Source organism: Gossypium raimondii, chromosome 11 (genome assembly GCF_025698545.1).
Source record: "Gossypium raimondii isolate GPD5lz chromosome 11, ASM2569854v1, whole genome shotgun sequence".
NCBI classification, from domain to species: domain Eukaryota; kingdom Viridiplantae; phylum Streptophyta; class Magnoliopsida; order Malvales; family Malvaceae; genus Gossypium; species Gossypium raimondii.
In genome coordinates, this window is record NC_068575.1 from 38,286,992 (window position 1) to 38,307,579 (window position 20,588).

General features: G+C 32.1%; 3 protein-coding genes across 3 annotated transcripts; all 3 read right to left on the reverse strand.

The window, feature by feature from the left end:
* Positions 1–348: 348 nt before the first annotated feature.
* LOC105803983 (aspartic proteinase 36) lies at positions 349–5,478 on the reverse strand. The gene is made up of 12 exons (XM_012636459.2): positions 5,182–5,478; positions 4,961–5,081; positions 3,534–3,961; positions 3,268–3,424; positions 2,907–2,989; positions 2,698–2,794; positions 2,434–2,506; positions 1,943–2,260; positions 1,656–1,780; positions 1,373–1,474; positions 1,195–1,292; positions 349–830 (listed from the first exon to the last, which is right to left on the reverse strand). The coding sequence occupies exons 1-12, from the start codon at positions 5,445–5,447 to the stop codon at positions 656–658; spliced, it is 2,043 nt and encodes a 680-aa protein (XP_012491913.1). The 5' UTR covers positions 5,448–5,478; the 3' UTR covers positions 349–655.
* A 1,070-nt stretch (positions 5,479–6,548) lies between these two features.
* Positions 6,549–9,414, reverse strand: LOC105803982 (metal transporter Nramp3). The gene is made up of 4 exons (XM_012636458.2): positions 8,739–9,414; positions 8,316–8,452; positions 7,565–8,217; positions 6,549–7,164 (listed from the first exon to the last, which is right to left on the reverse strand). The coding sequence occupies exons 1-4, from the start codon at positions 9,266–9,268 to the stop codon at positions 6,946–6,948; spliced, it is 1,539 nt and encodes a 512-aa protein (XP_012491912.1). The 5' UTR covers positions 9,269–9,414; the 3' UTR covers positions 6,549–6,945.
* Positions 9,415–10,658: 1,244 nt separating this feature from the next.
* On the reverse strand, positions 10,659–11,247 carry LOC105803981 (uncharacterized protein At2g29880-like). The gene is made up of 2 exons (XM_012636457.2): positions 10,845–11,247; positions 10,659–10,769 (listed from the first exon to the last, which is right to left on the reverse strand). Exons 1-2 carry the CDS (start codon positions 11,208–11,210, stop codon positions 10,689–10,691), a joined length of 447 nt encoding a protein of 148 aa, XP_012491911.2. The 5' UTR covers positions 11,211–11,247; the 3' UTR covers positions 10,659–10,688.
* Positions 11,248–20,588: the final 9,341 nt, after the last annotated feature.

Sequence of the window (20,588 nt, forward strand, 5' to 3'; positions counted from 1 at the left end):
TATTTCATTTCAAAAAAAATAATCTCATTAAAATGGTTTAGTAATAATTAATTTTATAGCACACCTAGGTAAAAAAATAATGTAAAAAATATATTTATTAAAATTTTATATAAAAATTAAATGATGTTTAAAAGTTGCATAAATTGTGGTTTCCATTCAAATTTTATTGAATTATAAAATATAAAACAAAAACCTCCTCATAATCATATAATTTATTTTGTAAAATATTATTTTAATAATTTCTCAATTAAATTATGTTTTGTAAAAAAATCTTTGAAAAATTGAATTAAAATCCTGCACAACATAATAAAAGTTTCAATAGAAAAAAATATTATAATTGGTATTAATTCCAAGTTGATACATCAGAATAATAAATAAACAGTAAATACAAAAATTGAAAGTCAATGTTTGAAAACAGGTGTGGTCCGAACTCACTCGTAAGGCAAAATTGAAATTAGCATCCGTCAGTTTTGACCCATTAAAAAGTCTTGCTTTGGATGTTGCGTTTATTTAATTTAATATCTTTTTTCTTCTAGAAAGCAAAGAAAGCGAAGATTCCTCATCCAACAAAACTGTGGAGCAATGAATTGTATTGGGTGCAGAATCCATACCCCAAATCTGTCTGAAAAAAAAAATTCTTTCTTTCAGGGTTTTTTTAAGACTGCAGGGGTTGGAGTTCATGTTCTCTAGCTGCTCCATCAACCGGTTGATATGGAATCTGAGGCTGTCGTCTGCGACTCCATAGCCATATTCCAGAAGCGATTAATCCTGCAATAATAAACATCATAATACCCAAAAGAACCACCAGATACTGCCGCTGCCACCATGTTCTGTATTATTAAATAAACAAATCCATTTAGACCTTATATCAGCAAAAGTAAATGGAGCAAATCAAAATGGAGTTGGAATGGGTCATTAAATATATATCCTGCATTCATATATGCAAACTGTTTCTTATACAATACAACTATATGTTATGCCATTAGCACCAATGTACTAAACATAAGATCTACACCCTATAGAATGACGGCATTCACTGATCCAGCCATTATCACCAATTAACTATGTAAAAGATCTACACAGACACGAGAAGAGTGAGGGAATTCTGGAAATTATAATTTATAGCCAGCCTTTCTTAATTCAGATCCATGCAAGAGTACGACGAGAAAGAGAGAGAGAGAGGTGGAAAAATACTGTTTCGAAGGAGGCTTCACTTCCCATTGCACCAACTGATAATTTCCCAAGTCATCAGGAAGCATCACACGATGTTCAGCAAGCCGAGATATTATATTCTGGAAGCAGGACTCATCAAACAAATAAACTGTAATCTTGTACATAAAAAGAAATGCAATGATCTAAAATGAGAACTTACTATTGCAGTAGTATTAGAAATGTAGGTTGCTGATCCTGAAGGGACTATGGACCATTTAATAAAAGATATGTTTCCTTCGGATGTAAAATTCAATAAATGGACCTGAAATCATCCAAAAGTTTTCTTAATCCAATAAGGTGAAACCTAACCATAGACAGAAAAATCAACTTTTCAGCAAGATAGTTTGAAAATTCCTTCTGTATTTAACATGTAATTTCACATTAATAATACATAAATTACTGCCATAAAATGCTCCTGCTTTCGAAGATGGTAGTTGTTTAACCTGTGAACCATTAACGCCTAGCTCCTTAGCCATGAACTCAAGAAGCATGACAAGACGAGGCTTTAGATATGAGTGGTTGACGTTCAATGCCAAATCCAATGAAATTTCACCAATTTCAATTTCCCCTATTTATCAACAAGAAAATGTCACTATAGTATGACAATAGCACTTGGAAAGCATACTTTACAAAAATTTAGCATTTATGCATTTCAATCAAATGACCTGCAGAGCAGAGTTCTAACTTCTAACCCTGTGATAGGTCCTGGTATAACCATGGTTTACAGTACCTATAAGAGCATATATAGGTGATTCCTCAGGAGCTGATATAGGTGGCATTTCAAAGGTTGAATTTTCCTTCCCACTTGAAGATGATGGAGATGGAGATGGAGATGGAGATGGAAATGGTGATGGTGATGGTGATGGTGATGGTGATGGTGACGGTGATGGTGATGGTGATGGTGATGGTGATGGTGATGGTGATGGTGATGGTGATGGTGCACTGGTTACATGAAGCCTTTCCCATAGCTCAGAACAATTAGTCTTCCAGAAACCGATCTTTGAATCCTTGCGGTCATATGTAACAAGAGTATTCCGCACAATGATTCCTATTACAACACGAAAGAAAACAACAAAACAGCAGTCTAACTAAAGCTTTGCCCAAGAAGATGGTCCCAGTTCCATCAAATTCCAATACTAAGACCCAGCAACCAAAAACAGTCTCATGAAAACTTAAAATGAATAGCATCACAGAATACAGGTTATCTGAAATTAAACATACCTCCCAGAAGGGTAGTTGGGTCCATTCCATTTTGGAAGATCCCAAGGCAATATGCACCTTGTACCTTTGAATGCTTCATGAATAAGATGTAAGATAAGAGGAAAACCCCTAGTCATGTATTGAACATTGAGAACAGGGCAAAATACTTGACTGAATCAAATACAGTTATTGCTAAACCAACTTCAAGTATAACCTTAAGAAGGTTTCCTTGAGAAATAAAGAAGTTCAATCAACAGGAAAGCAATTACATTGTGAGAAGCTTACTCGAAACAAGTAATTCTCAGGTGTAAGCAACAATTTTTGCTGATTTTCAAATACCAGTTCAATTGTTGGAAAAGTTTTTGAGAGTTGAGAGACATCACTGAAGCAGAAAACAATATTAACTGTTAATATTACATAACTAATCATTTTATATAACAAGTAGATTACAAATATTTCAAATTTTCTGTTATGGTACATAATATAAGTAATACCTGCTAATACCAGAAAAGCATGTATCATTGTAACTTGGAACAGCGCCGCTAACCTGCTTTAAGCTATTAAGTTCCTTCATAATCTTCAATATAAAGATGCAAATATGAGATAGAGGGAAAAGAACAATCATAATCAAGTTTTTAAGTTTAATAGGTTAATCTATAAAGCATGTAGTCATCTCATGTAAATACGTAAAATTATTGGAATAAAGCTTCAATGATCCCCATATCAATGCCATCAAGGATGAAGAGTGAAAATTTTAAGTCACTTAGGCAGGAGAGAAAAACAGACTAGTGAGATTGCATTAATAGGCCTAACAAAAATTTTAACTACGATTAATTTATGGGAACAAAATCTTACAGTGTCCTTGAACGCCTCAAACACTGCTTCTGGAAAATATGCAAATGTCGTACCACTATCCAAAACAGTTCCAAACTTTCGATCAAAAACAGATGGGTCCAAATCTAGCTTCTTCCCGGCAACATGCATCTCTTTCAAGTCAATGTTGTAATATGGACTGTTTCCATCCCGAAACTAGAGTAAATGTGTGGGATGTATCGAATGTTTTTGTTAGGAAGTTGACGAGGTACTCTATCCTCTGAGATCAAAACGTTTACAGAACATACCTGCGTACAGGATCCGAATAACTGAAAATCATGTCTGATGGGGCGGATATACCACCAAGAACCATAGCGCCCCCACCAACATCCATTCCACCATAACATAATGAGAATGAATCGCTAATCACACCTTTCTCCACAAGCTGGTCAACAATGCTGAGATCACCGCGGCCCAATCCAATAATGCCGTCAGCATGTTGTCTGTAAAGCTCACCAGTTTCCTCAGTTTCACAACCAAAAACAATACGCTGGGGCGAAAGTTCACTTAGATTCCCAAATGAAATAACATCCTCAGCAAGGATACCGCTGGTGACACTCATTTCAGCATACTGTCTTTCATATATACATTGATCCCTGTCTTTGTCGCAATTGCAATCCAAATTGCATTTTACAGGTTGGTAAGTACTGGACAACTCGGGTTGAAACTTTGGGTCCTGATATAAACATATCAGAAACCTATTAGCTTGACCACCTAAGAAGGTTTTGTTGAGCCAGCATGATTAAAACTTTCGCTGCAAATCATTAAGGCTGCATTGCTACGTGCTTTTTCTGTCCCACAAAAATTGCTATAAACAAATAGTTCGATTTTGCATATTAACATATGTAAAAAATTATTATATATGTAAAAGCTGTAATTTTTTACATTTAACTTCTTTTTTCTTTTTTTAAAAAACCATCCCTTGTTTTTGCTTCTAAAAGAAGATGCAATCAACGACCAAATAGAGCCTAGAATCGAATATCTAAATAAGTAGAGTAATGGCTAAAGAAATGAGATAGGAGTTTTTCTACTCTCTAGCCCTAATATGCTCGGAATACACTAATTACCTGAGATTGGGAATATGATTTTAAAGATTTGGATTCTAATTCTTTTCAATTGAAATGCATATTTATATTAGCTGAAGGTTAAAATATGCTATTAGTCCATGTATTCATCCAAAATTTGAGATTTAGTCATGTACTTTAAAAGTTAAAATTATACCTCCTATTTTTAATTTAAAATTCTAGTCTAATCATTATATTTTATAATTTCTATTAAATTTGTCAACGAAATGAAATGTGAAGGGTAGTTTAACAAACATGCCAGTTTGGCAAATTTTGACAAAAAAATACTAACAAGGCTAATGATTTTAAATTTCAAATTTTGAATTTTATCTAAATATAGGATTAACAACATATTTTAATCTTAGTTGAAATTTAATATATTTTTAGAAACAGTTTCAGTGCACATATTTAAAAGGTAACAACACATGAATTTGAAAATAATCATTAATGCTACATTTACACCTATCTTGTTATACAATTATACATTACATCTATACGCATGTTACATTTTACAATTACATTGTTTTTTAATTTAATATAGATTGTTTGAAACCTCTAACGATTTTAATACTCTAACGATTTAATATAGATGAATGAAATTTTAACATCACCTGATGAGTACCACATTTTTCACACATAGCGCAAGGAACGTAAGTGACAGTGCTTCCAGTATCCACTATAAGAGCAAATCTCTGCGGAGGTGTCCCGATCCATAGAACCGTAGAGTAATACCTTTAGGAATTTCAAATCATCGAAAATCTTCCTTTAAGAAAGGAAAAAATATGATTTTAAGAAAATAAGACTACTACTAATAAAAGAAATAATAGGGTACCCGCGGCTGAGGAGGTTGTCGTAGAGTCGCATGCGAGCGTAGGGATGAGAAGAGTTAGAATCGGATCTCAGTAGGCGATGAGAAGAGTCGGGAAAAGTTGTAGAGGTATTCTTGGGAGAAGGAAAGAGAGGGAGGACCATGGCGGGGCGAGCGCGGGGGTGAGGTGGAGGGAGGAGGAGTGGCAGTGATATGGAGAGGCATGATTGGGAGAGGAGAAAGATGAGGAAGAAGAAAGCGACGGTGAGGTTAACGAGTGGCCATGCCATGCCAAATGAGAGGCCAGTCAGCGGAGTGTATCACAAATGAGCTTTCGCACCAAAACTGACGATGATTATAAAACACAAACAAAAATTGGAACTAAGGCGTTTGGATGGAATTGAAATTTAGAATATTTGGATTTTTCTGTTTCTTCTCTAACCAACTTCCGCATTCTACTTTTTTAAAAATACATTAACTACTGACGTTTGAATAAGTCTCAAACGTTGTCGTTTTTATTTTGTATTTTTTTGGTAAATTACATATTTTGATGTATTTAATAGTTTTATGGGCAAACTACACTAGTAGTCACTCAACTATCAGTAAATTTCATTTTTGGTTACTTAACTATTAGTAAATATCCTTTTAGTCATCCAACTATAAAATTACAAAATGGTCACCCAACTACTAAATTTTGTCTTTTTGGTTATCAACAAACTAACTATAACGACTTTTAATATTGGTATAATAGTAACTTTAACCCTTACATTTATATATTGTGTAAATTAGGTCTTGATTCTAAAAAATCTAACTTTCAACATTTATATATTGTGTACTTTGGTCTTTTCTACAGTTTCGCTTTTCTTTGTGACTATTTCACTTAAAAGCTAAAAAAATAAATTTATCAGCTAAATTTGTTTGAAAATATACAAAAAACTCAAGATAATAATTTTTTATTTTCTCATTCTTTTAAAATGAACTCTCCATGTCACAAAGAAAACCAAAACTATAAAAAAAAAAGGACAGCTAGGTGACCAATTAAAATGAATAATTGGGTGACTATTTTGTACCTTTTTATAATTGGGTGATCCAAAAAGAGATTTACTAAATTGTTGAGTAACCATTTTATAACTTTTCACAGTTAGATGACCAAAAAATTTATTAATAGTTGGATGACTAGTTGACTACTAATGTAGTTTATCCTAATTTAATGATAACGGCACACATATTACTTGTGTGTTTAACATGTTGCCCAATGCTGCTGGCCATGGTTGAGAAACGTCACTAGTAGTTCAAGGGCATTGCTACAAGCTTCAGTTGAACCGTTCTTAATTACACAAATAAATTCATAAAGAAACAAAAAACAATTTAACAATATAAGACAAAGAAAGTTTCAATGGAAGACATCAACCATCCTCGTAAACCAGTTGCAATATACAAGCAAACAGTCGATAGCAGCTTCCTCGTAAATTTTTCTAATACATTTGTCTATAATACATAGTTTAGCTCCTTCAAATGTTTCAAAAGAATGTCATTGTTACAGCCTCTATCTTCAATCCCTGTATACGGCAGGATACTATCCAAACCTACGACCGTGTTGTTTGATACAGTATGTCGAGAAGTAAACTACTAAAATGAACTCTGTACATAAAGCCCGTATACGGATGCATACACGAAAAAGACATGCTTCAAGCCTTCAACTAGACAAAATCATCAGTGGAAAGACTGTGTTTGATGGTGTCCCTATGGTTTCTGATATCTTAGCTTGACAAGTTTGTCTAAGACCTATCACTCCATGCCTTGTGCCAGTTTAGCGGGTAACTTATGGCGCCGAACAGATAAAGTAAATCCCAAATAAACAAGGTAAACAATAAATGCAAGATAAGCTCCTGTAAATGCACAGACTACGGTGGTAAAGATTACGCCAGTGACTTCGGAGGAGAAGAAATCAAGTAAAAGGTACCCATTGATCACTATCACCAGCGCTGCCACAAGCCATGCAACTATCTGCACAAGAGAGAGGGAAAGTGTAACTGCATAAAATAGCACTCTCGTGACTGGTGCAGGGATGAAAATTTTGATCAACAAGCGAGTCAACTGATAAACTCGCACAAGTCAATAGTTTTCATAATGAAACAGTACAGGCACCAGGTATAACATCAAGGAGCCCAATATAACAATTTACAAGAGTGGAATTGTACTGAATCTAGAACTCCAGATCATCGAGATAATGAGTTGTTCTTAAATAAGAGCCAATCATGATCTCTAGGTCATCGCGACAAGCAGCCACTGATCAAACTTTACCAATAGGATAATATTAACTCACGCCACAGTCGATGCAAGAATACAGACAAAATTACTAATGGCAGCAAGCATACAGATGCATACTGTGAAATTAGCAGCATACCTTGAGTGCAGGGCCAATTTTGAAGGTACCCATGATTTGCTCCTTGGATACCAGACAAAGTAGTGGGAGAAGAGCAAAAGGGATTTGAATTGACTGAAGCACATTAAGCCATTCATTTAAGACATCTAGTGCTGCTTCAGAAGTATCGAAAACAAGAGCAACTACAATTGTAGGAATAATTGCACAACTCCTTGTGATTAATGCTCTTAGCCATTTTTTCATTCTCAGGTTCAGGAAACCTCCCATGATAAACTGGCCAGCATAAGTGCCGGTGATAGTGCTACTTTGTCCTGCTGCTAACAACCCAATACTCCATATATATAAAATTGGGAATAATCCACCTCCGTATTTTTCTTGAAGATATTGCCCTGCATTCACGAGGCCGATACTACTGGCTATTTCTGTACCATAGAATGCCTTGGCAAATACAGTCATAACGAAAAGATTGATTGTAAAGGAAATTATAAGTGCAACAGTGGACTCTATTGAGTAATAATTGAGAGCTTCTTGCACCCGACCCTTCTTGCTGTAATCAATTTCTCTTGATTGCACAAGGGCAGAGTGCAAGAATACGTTGTGAGGCATAATAATGCAGCCAACGACTCCCACAGCCTGCTTGATGGTTTTGGAGCTGAGTTTCGGAATCAAAACACCTGAGAATATGGTATAAATTTTATTAACAAATAGAGAGAAGGAAAAGAAAGGTAACCAAAAAAGCAACCGCTACTGCCAATGGAGGGTATTTCCTCACCAAGAAGAAGTTCAGTGCCAGTGGGTTTTGTTTCACCAAACATCCAAGCAAATGAGACTGCCATAGTTGCAATAAGGACTGCAAAAAATGCTTCCAGCTTCCTAACCCCATAATTTTCAAGAAACAACAAGATAAAACTGTAAAAGGGAAAAGCAAGTAAGAACCAGGTTAGCATACTGCTATTTCGCACTCTTAGGCATGGGATTTTAAAAGGATTTGACTCAACTATAACATCAAACAAGCCTCCTCTTAAATTTACTAATGGTTGATTAGTATTAGCTTCTATAATATTTTAAGAGACAAACACTGATTCAAGCTACCATAGTTTTAAAGGAATAAACCAAACCTTGAAAATTCAGATTTAAAAAAACAAAAACTTCAATGAGCATAAAATCCCATATAAAACAAAAAAAAAAAACTGACCAATCAGAAGCTGTAACAACAACGCCAGCCCACAAAGGCAAAATACCGTTACTCAAAATCTTAATAGCAATGGCACTGCCAATAACTTCTTGTATATCGGCTCCAATCAGAGCCAGCTCTGCCATTACCCACAGAACCATGCTAACCCAAGTCGGATACTCTTCTCTACACAGCTCAGCCAAGTGTCTTCCCGTCGCCACACCAAGCCGAGCCGACAAAAGTTGAACCAGCAACCCCATAGCCGTAGCCCACATCAACAGCCACAGCAAGGAGTAACCGGCTATTGCTCCGGCTTGAAGGTCCCCTTCTAAATTCCCAGGATCCAGAAACGCGATTGACATTAAAAAACCAGGTCCAGTGAAAAGCCATAGCTTTTTCCAGGAAAAAGGTGGGACAACCGATGACCCTTCCTCGTCCGGTTCATTGATTCCGAGGATGTGAACTTTTTCGCCGGACTCGTACGCAACATCCTGGTCAGATAGTAATGGAAGCTGGTTGTCTTCCCGTGGCATGTTCGAGTGCGGCAGCATCCACAGATGATTGCTTTTGCTTTTACTTTTACTTTTGCTTTTAGTTTTTGGTTTCTGCAACTGCAAGGAAGCTTGACTTAAGAAAGGAAAAACTACCAGTCTACTCTCCACTCCCTTGTTCGCTGGTTTTTTTTTCTTTTCTAATTTTCACTTTTGGGTTTTCATTTTCTATTCTGCGGGTTTAGTTCAAAGTGATGGAATAAAGGTCTAATAGAATAGAATTGTAATAATAATTCAATTGTTTGGTTGAATGGAATAAAATAGAACAGTAATAGTATTCTTGTGTTTAGTTGAATGGAATGATGTTGTAATAGCATAAGGAAAAAAAAACTAAAATGACTAGAATACTTTCAGTAGAAATTTTTTGAGGTTGATATTATTGTTATTATTAAATTTTAATAAGATTATTAATATAAATAATAAATAATTTAATCATATTTTAACATAATTATTATTAAAACATAATTATTATTAAATATAATTTAATCAAATATATAATTTAATAAAATTCTTAATATAATTATTCTTATATGAATTTACTAAAATCATAATATATAATACTATAAAATTATATATAATCTATTTTATTATTTTTAAACCGCAATACATATTTAATGTGCTAAAATATCATTAGTGAAACAAATAATTTAATTATTCTACAATAAAAAATATTAGAAGTAATAAATAACTTGAGAATTATATTTTACATAAACATAATATTCATATATTAACAAAAGGTTACATGATTTCATTAGTTTATATGTCATAATCCATATGTTATAAAATTTTACAACATCAAAAAGTTAGAACATTGTAATGACATACCATCCCAAATATTACAAACACAAAAAGTTACTAAAATATCATCAACAGAACCATGATTTTTAATGGTCAGCAAGAAATCTTCTGACCCATTCCAACCGCACAAAGGAAGGTAAACTAAAGAAAATGAGCATTTGCGTTGGATGATCTGAAATTTTGCTCAATGCTCGATAGCGCTCATCCACAGTTAAACCTTCTATTTCACATAATGTTGGATATAAATTTACGGCTTTTTCTTGGATGATCTGGAATTCTTCTGACTTTTGTTGAACTACCACATCGGAGGCAATACTCCTACTGATTTGTTCGCCAATGGCCCGCATGTTTTCCGCCAATAAAGTGGCAGCATCATGAAATGAAGAAGAAATATGATCACTTGCATAAGAATTCTTTTTTTTTTCTTCTTTGAAGATGTGAAACCCCCTTGGTTTCTATCTGGTTGTGGGTCTGTAACTGAAACATCCATGTCATCCAAAGAGACATCAGCTTCGCATCCATAGAAATCGTTTCTTTCTTCATGAATATTTATAGTAGCTAAATCCTCAACATTTATTTCCTCAATAATATCAGCGACTGTTTGAGCATCTTTCCCAATGGCTCAATCTTTTGCGTAGATGGCAGTAAGTTGGTCGTAACAAGGGAAACTACGATGTCTGAATTGACCGGCTTCTTTATGACTCTATAAAAATGAGGAATTCATATTAGTTATAAGTTTGGTCAAAATAAGATAATAAAGACTTGAAATAATTCTTACATTTAAATATGAGTTCCACACCGCATCTTCAACAACAACGAGCTGCTTATGCTCATCCCAACCAAAACCGCTATTGTTTTTTCCATTAAGCATGTCGTACACGATTGACCAATCCCTTTTTAGTACCTTAATCCTCGATTCAATATTAGGTTTAGCCTTCAACATTGCATTGGGTAAAGCTTTTTCTAACATTTTTCCCAACTCGTTTAAATAACCAGCTTTGAATCCCGTATCAACATTAAATGTTCCAACATTGTGCAAGTCAACCATACAAGAAACCAACACAGCATCTTCTTTTGGAACCCATTTCATTTTTGTTCCTCGAGAATTTTGGGAAGAAACATTTGATTTTGAAAAACCTGACATAATTATCTTAAGAAAAAAACAAATTAAAATTAAGTTTAATATCATGAATCAAAAGGTCAACACTTTATAAAATTAAAATTAAGTTCAATATCATGAATCAAAAGCTCAACACTTTATAAAATTATAACACATGATGAATGAAAAGAAATTAAATTATAATTCAACAAGTTAATTATTGCAGTTTATAATAATTAATTTTGATGAAAACTATTATTAGATTTTTAATTAGAGATAATTATTTAATATATTGATAATAAATTATTTTTGTATAAAATAAAAGCACGTAATTATAAATTCTCAATCTCGTTTAGGAAATTAAAATTTTAGAATTTCGGTCTATTAAATAACTATTCTAAGTAAAAATAAAAAAAGGGTTAATATATCACCTCTTAAAAATATTTTAGAATTTCGTCCATAAATTTAAACTTGTAAACAAAATCGATTCACAAATGAAGTAAAACGAAAAATGAAAGCGAGGTTATGATATAATTTGGTAAATTAAAATTAGTCAATATCCAAACTTTACATGAATTACAAAATTAAACATGCATTATTTAATAAATTGAAAAACAAATACATAAAACCAATCCATAACAATTAAATTAAAACTTGAATAATAAATGAAAAATAATAGTTAAAACAGAAAAAACAATAAACTGTTTAAAATAATAACATGAAAAAAGAAGCAACACAACCAATATTTGTTTTTATTCAATCATCAAATGAAACGAGAGTACAGTTCTTCCCTATCAATTAAAGCTCACAACTTTTTCTCCAAGTAAGTCTATGCAGCCCCGATAAATAATTAACAATCCCACAACTCACAATAGTCACTCAAAACTGATTTGCACTAACTATTACAACCACCTTACTCAACTAAACAAATAATCGAACAAGAAATGAAACAAACAAGCTAGTCGAAACACTAGTTGCGCATATTATCAGCAGAAATCAACTCTTAAAACTTGATCAATATAGCTCATGGTGAATAAATAAAAACAGGGAAAGTTTAACATAAGTAGTCGATGCATGATATAAAAAACAGAACAAGGTGAGCAGATTCAGTAAGCGCAATGAACCACAACTCATAACTAAATTTTCATATTCATTAACAAATCGACACTTTGTCCTATTGAATTTCTTCACAAACAAGGGAAACCCTTTCAAAAGCAAAGTAGTTCCAAACGAATGTGTATGATTAACAAACTCCCAGATTTGTTATACCTATGTTGTTCTGACTCATCTCTTTTTTTGTGTGTGTGAATTGTCCATGTTTGCCATACATTAACTTAATATAGAAAAACATGAACTTAATACAGAAACCAAAACATGAACATTATAACACATTAAATCCTGACTTTCACCCAACTAATCAATCTTCTCTAAAGAAAAACATCAACTTAATACAGTAACCAAAACATGAACTCCATGTTAACATTAGGAAATTTCAAGAAATGCAAATAAAACATAACTCAACTAGTCGAAATCACAAGTCATTCGGAAAACAATAGAATCAGTCAAACATGCAATAGAATAAACAAGTAATAGAACCACCTTGAAAAACTTTTCATCTGTTCAATCGAACATGCAATAGAAACAGTCAAAGAAAAGCCCAATGAAAATCATAAGAAAAGAATCAAAATTAGGAGAACAAAATATTCGGATATATTTTGGTGAATAATATAACAAATATTGCAAATATGAGGAAAAGCAAAACTAACCTGTAAAGTAAACAAGGAAAGAGTGCGAGTTGCTAAAGAGTGATGGTAATGACCTGTCAGGCTGCTGTAGAGTTAGGAGTAGAAAGAAAAGAAAAAATTATCTTCCCTGCCCTAACCCAAGAAATCGGTTTTAAGCAAAGAGTGAAAAAACATTTTTCGTTCCTGATAAAATGAAGAAAAGAAACGTAGGAGAAGATAAAGCTAAGGGCAGAAATCGGTTTTAAGTTCCCAAATGTAAGAAGGAAAAATCAATGAAGAAAAGAAGTAAAAAGATTACCTCTGCAATCAACGGAAGGGAAACGCCGGAGAGGATGAAGCTTGATGAGGGCAGAAAAAGATTACCCCCATTCCCGCTATTGTTTGTCAATCGCTGCAAGAAGCGAAAGAATAGTAAAGCCCTAAACAAAATGACTATTCTTACCCAAGAACTGCAAAAAATTGTGAAAACCTACATTTGGGGAGATGAAGATGAAGGTGAATCGATGCTTGATTTGGGGATATGAAATCTGGAGCAAAATTTTGGGGAGAAGAAAGCAGGCTATTTTGGTCTCAAAATGTGAAATCAATAAACGGTGAGGGAATAGCAAGGAATGGAATGGCTATTCAAAGCCACCACCCCTGAATACCTATTACAGCTGCTGAAGGAATAAGCAAGGAATGGAATAGGCAAGGAATCAGTAAACGGTGAACCAAACTGTGGAATAGGGGTGTAATTACTATAGCGCGTGGAATAGGCAAGGAATGGAATGGCTATTCATGCCAACCAAACATGCTGTTATTCTTGTCATATGTTAGGCTTAAAAGTTACAAATTTTTTTTTACAATGATCGACAGATTACACACAAATTCCTACAATGTGTTGTTTGTTATAAAATTGTGATTCTATATTATTTTATATCTTATTAAAAATTGACAAATTAAATTTTTTCCTAAAAATTTAAATTCAACTAAAAATATTACCCTCTCTCAAACCTTAGTTATCAAGGGATTGTGGTTTTAAAAGATGAGTTAATAAATTCGATATGTGGTCCAATCATATTTCAGTTTGGTTTCTAATTGCAATTTGTTGCAATATGCTATTATATTTAAATTAAATTGATAAAAGATACAAAATTTTGAATAAAATTTTTAAATGTTTTATAATTTTATTTATTATATAATACATCACACCAAATTTAGGAGTATTTGAATATAACAATTTTGAATTCATTATAAATATACAACACAGAATAATCAAAATATCAAACAATTTGAAAAATAATATAAATAAATAAAATTGTTAAAACCAATGTAAAATTTCTAATATGCCAGAAATTTTATCAAATATATGGTTATGATTATTGAAAAAAAATTTAATATGAAAAAATTAATTATAAAATACATTACATGAAAAGAAATGAGTTATTATAATAGCGATCATTTTGTTATGTATGTTATTTTTCATAAAAGAGTCTAAATGTAATAATTATCTCACATATCTTTTTATCCTTATCAAAAGTTATATTAAGAGAAAATTTATTTTTTAAAAGATTAAAATTAACTATTTTCTTGAAAAATCAAAATATTTTAAGTAATCTCTAACAATAGATTCAAGTACACTTTAGTATATAATTTTATTTTGATCTATTCTTGATGTTCTAACATGGCAGATCCTAGTTTATTAATATTTATTTTAAATTTATTTTATAATTCTAATAAGTGGCATCCGATTCTCGTCATGTCGAATCATTGAAAATGAATTATTACTTTGGTTATATACTAATTAATTGCAGATCTTGCGATTCAATTTCTATTTACAATCGTATATTGCATTTAGTTTAATAATAAATAAATAATGCATGAAGGTCAAGTCGGCCATTAATATTGCAGGCGATGATGTTTTGATTTTTTTCTAATTCTTTATATATTGATTGTATCACTTAATGTTATTTTTTATATATACAATCAAATAGGATTGAATTCGATATATATAGTTGAATATATATTGCAATTGAATGTTTCTTGTTCATTCAGTTACCTTGCAATGGATTCAAGAATTTTTTTGAGTGTTTTGTATATTGTTGGATAATTTGTTAGATTCAAATTTTAATTGATTTGCATTATTTGGATTTAATAATTTCATGTGAATATTGTTTATTGTTATTTTATGAGAATGTTATTATTATTTTTAAAAAATTGAAAAGATGAAATTAAGAGAAATATTTTGAAACAAATAAATTTAGATTTTAGCTCGAGTTTTAATTAAGGATGTCTAATATTTTAAGCAGATTAGTTGAAACAAAATGCCGCGTAAAGTGACCTCTTTTGCGTAGATTAATTTATTTAAAATATCAAGATGATTATATATTTTGTGATTCATGCGTTTATTAATTGACCCATGGTAAGTTAATATTTGGTAGAATTTCAACAACATCTGTGGTGATAAATGTGTGACAATTATAAGGTATTTTATGTGAGCAATAAGTTAGTCCAAAGATTGATTAATTGTTTGACATAATTTATTGTCAATATTTGATTGCTACAACAAGAGTATCGCTTTCTATTAATATTATTGTCCAAAGACTTGATATTAATATTATGTTTGGTATCTTAAGACGAGATTAGCCATTATCTTGAATTTATTGTTCACTTATGAATATTGATGTGAGCTTGTTTTTTTTTTTTTCTATATTCAGCTAGTTCATCTTTTGTTGCCACAATATCTGCTAATATAAATTCTATATCCATGCTTAATGAGACTAATTTTAAGGAATAGAAAAGACACTTACTTATAATGCTTGGTTGTATGGACATAGACCTTGCACTAAGGGAAGAACAACTTGCACCTCTCACCGCGAAAAAGCATCCCTGATGTTAAGAGGGATTTTGAGAGGTGAGATCATTCAAATCGCACCAGTCTAATGATCATGAAACATAGCATTCCAAAAGCCTTTAGAGGTACAAAATCTGAAGAGATTAATTAGGCCAAGGGTTTTATTGACAAATTTGAGAAACATTTTGCTAAAAACGATAAGGTTGAGATGACATCACTTTTGGCTTCTTTGATGTTTATGAAGTACAAGTGTCAAGGAAACGTGAGGGAGTACATTATGGAGATGTTCCATGTTACTTTAAGACTTAAGACACTTAAGATCGAGCTTTCTGAGGAATTGCTTGTTCTTATGGGTTTGGTATCACTTCCTACACAGTTCAATCAATTTAAAATTAGTTATAACTGTCAAAAGGAGAAATGAACTTTAAATGAGCTCATTTCTCATTGTGTGCAAGAGGAAGAAAGGTTGAAGCGTGATAAATCTGAAAGTGTTCATTTGGCCAATGCCCCTAAAGATAAGGGCAAAAAAAGAAAATATCATAAAGAAGTTGTTAAGGGTCCAGCTCAAAAGAAACAATAGCAAGCTACAAAGAGTTGTTTCTTTTGTAACAAGTTCGGACACGTGAAGAAAAAATGTGCCAAATATCATATATGGCGTGCAAAGAAAGATATAATTCTTAATTTGGTCTCTTTTGAGGTTAATTTAGCTTTAATACCTAGAAACACTTGGTGGATAGATTCTTGTGCTACTACTCGCATAAGTGTTTCTATGCAGGGTTGCTTGAGTTACTGAAAGCCCAGTGATGGTGAAAGACACATCTTCGTAGGCGATGAAAAATTGATAGAAGTGAAAACAATTGGGCATTTTAGGTTGTTCTTAGGAACTGATTTTTATTTGGATTTAAAAGACACTTTTATTGTATTGTCGTTTAGACGGAATTTAGTTTATGTTTCTTCGTTGGACAAATTTGGATATTATTGTTCATTTGAAAACAATCAATTTAATTTGTCTTTAAATTCGAATGTTGTTGGAACTGGTTATTTAAATAATTATGACAACCTTTATTTTCTAGAAATAGTTGCATCCTATAATGAAACCTTGCATGTGGAATCACGTGGTACTAAACACAAATTAAATAAAGAAAATTCAGCATCATTATGGCATAAGCGCTTAGGTCATATCTCAAAAGGTAGAGTTGAATGCTTTGTGTCTGATAGTATTTTAGAGTCTATTGTGTAACACACTTAACCATTATCCATCGCCGGAACAAGGTTACGGAGCATTATCAGAATTTACAGATTAAATAATAGACATTTCTTTTCATCTAGCATTCATATCAGAAACCAATCAAAATCAAGTATATTGTCCCTTATGTAAGTCCTCGAGGCTTAAAATACACATTGGAAATAAATCAAGACTAAACCGGGAACTCAAAGAATTTTTCAGAAAACATCAAAAAATTTCAAAGGTGCAGGAGACACATGCCCATGTGGCCAAGCCGTGTGGCTCACATGGCCAAGAGACACACCCGTGTCTCAAGTCGTGTGGGTATTTGAAATAAGGGCACACGGCCGTGTCCCAGCCCGTGTCCAAACTTGTAAGCTTTCTGACTTGGGTCACACGGCCAAGCCACACACCCGTGTGCTAAGCCGTGTGAGCATTTTGTTTTGTGTAAATTAAAAATACAGAGGACACACGACCGTGTCACCTGGCCGTGTGTCACAAACGCCCGTGCCTTTGCCCGTGTGGACAAAAATTGACCATTTCCAAGCCACATTTCTCACCCATTTTGGTATCAACCTAAACACAACATTTTAACACCTCAACAAGCCACAACAAAACAATCAAAACAAACCAAAATCATGTCTTAAACATGACATATTACCACATACAACCAATGTGCCCTTAGGCACCTCAAAATGACAATTTAAAGACATGTCAACCAAATATTCATATTTATCTAGATAACCAAATGCATATATATGCATAATCAAACTGACACTTCACACATGATAAAACCACTTATATACACATCAAAGTATACCAACACAAGCCATTCAAATGGCTAATCTCAACAAAACCTTTATATGCCATCAATGGCCAAGTTAACCTATACATGTCATTATAACCAAAATTAATTTACTAAATATACCGAAAGGTCGATGGATAGTGTGTAATGACCCAAAATTCACGGGCATCAGAAAAGTGCAATATCGAGCCTCCGTCTTAATGAAATGAGTTCGTAAATAATTATTAGAAATATTTATGAGTCTAGTAGTGAGCTTAATTAGATTTTAATTAAGTGAATTTAGCTTAATTAAGGGTAATTAGGAAAAATGACTGAATTGAATAAAGGGAAAAAGTTGAATTATAAATTAAAAGAAAATATAATTATGCCATTTGTCCTAATTGATATTATTGGCGGCAAATGAATTGAAAAGTTTAGGATTTTTCTTAGATTTCACACATTAATTAAGTTATTATTATTATTTAATTGATATTATATTATTATATTATAAAGTAAATTAAAATAAAGACAAATGTATGGTAATAAAAATATACATGTGTAATAATTATATTTGTACAATTGTAATATATTTATTTAATTACTTTTATTTAAGTAAATAGATTTTTATTATATTAAAACATTAAATTAATAAAATAAATAAAATAAGGACAATTGGATGGTGATGGTAATAGACAAGTGTAAAATATATGTGTGTACAAATGTAATATAAATATTTGTTATTAAATAGATATTTATTATAAAATTATTATCAAAACTATCATTAAAATAATAAAGTAAATAAACATAAAAGAATAAAGAAAAAAAAGAATAAAAGCAAGAAATGAAGGAGAAAAGAAACAGAGAAGCATTCGAATAGGGAGAAAGAAAAGGGAAAGAAAAGAAAAAGGGGGAAATTAAGTTTTAAAGCTTGAAGTTTAAATTGCTAACAAATAACCCGAGGCATCGACATCGAAAGGAAAGGAGAAAGCTATCGAGGACTAAAATGAGAAATTCACAGTTTGTATTACTAAAATTCAAACTACTATTTATTAAATGTTATATTTAAATTTATGTGTATGGTAAGTAAAATTTTAAGGTAGGTATCAATATTGAAATGAATGAAATTGAGAGGAAGTATGATTATGTATGAATATTTGATAGTATATTGTTGGAAAGTGGAAAATTGTATCGAATTGAATTGTACATTGAAAGTGAAATTGAAATTGAGAAAGTGATTTGAATACCCTATTAACTAATCGAGCTTAGTCGGATATAGTTGGTACGCCATAGGATTGGAAGAGTACGGGAAATTATCAGCCTTGCCGATCAGGCACTATATGGGTCGTATTAGGCACCACGTGTGTCGTTCCAGGCACTTTATGTGTTGTATACTGCTTCTGATATATTGATCAGGTACTGAGTACCGTTTTAGGCATAACGTGCCGTACTGGTGTGTTTGGTTGGAATCCGTGTATCTGCCAAGGTCCGGGTTTGTTAATAGGGTGAATAATCGAAATATGAGAATTGAATAAATTTGATTGATCGTACGACTGAAAGTATAAGGAAGAAATTGTTAGTCAAATTGTGAGATTTGAAAGCATGAACCTAAGGTTCATGAATTGATCAAATTCAAGTCATTAATATATGATATTGTTGATGAATTATTATATATGAAATATGAAACTGAATGTAAATTAGTTCTTATGAGTTATAAATTTTACATGTTTAATATTATATGATTAATATTTATAATTCATTAAAGTTATATAGTTTGAATTATGGTAATATCACTGAGCATGAAATACTCAGCGTACGGCTGTTTTTGTGCGCAGGTCAGTAGAAATCAAAGGTCCCGGTTCAGCATCTAGATCAATCTCGATTTCAGAGACAATTTGGTGATGTTGTAATACCTTTAAAATTACTATAGTAATATAGTATCCTCGATATAGTAAAATAAGGAAATAAAGTGAAAAAAAGGGAAATCTTGAGTTATGGCAACATTGGGAAGCATATTATGACATATTAATTTAAGAAAGGACTAATTTGCAAGAGTGAGAAAAGTTTTGTTGCCCAGGAGTAAATACTTAAAATTTAAGGGGTTAAAGTGTAAATATGAAAAGTTAAAGGATTAATAGTGTAAATATTTTAAGGGTGGAATGATCTAGAAGCTAAGGATATTTTAAGGGTGGAATGATTTAAAAACTAAGGAAAATGGATGGATTAGGACAAAATTGAATAAGTGAAGAATTATGAGGGACTAAATCGTAATTTTACCAAATTAAGTAATGACACAAGGATGAAATTTTAAAAGATCATGAAGGGCAAAATGGTCAATTAGAAGAAAGAGAAATCTAGAAGATAATGATGATGTTGGAGATATTTTAGATTAAATAAATAAATAAATATTAGTTTATTAATATTTTAATTTGATTTTTCGATGATATTTTATTATTTTGTTATTATTTTATTTAGTATATATATATATAAGAAAAGGAAGATGAAGAATCATCTAACCCACCATTTTTCCCATGCACCAACGTGAGAAAAAGTGAGAAAGAAAGAAAGTTTTGCTTTCTTTACAATTTGGTCATTTCACCAAAAATTCACCATTTTTATCTAGAAATCAAAGGAATTTCCATATCCATCAAGAGAGAAAGATAACAAGGAGACTATGGGGAGTTAGAATATCAAGTTAGATTCAAGAAATAGAAGCTGGAGGAGAGAGAAAATCAAGTTAAAGATTGAAATCAATATGACAAGGTAAGAACATCAAGATTTTAATATATTTTTAAGTTTGATATTATTGAAAAAGCATGAAAATTGTAACACCCCTTAC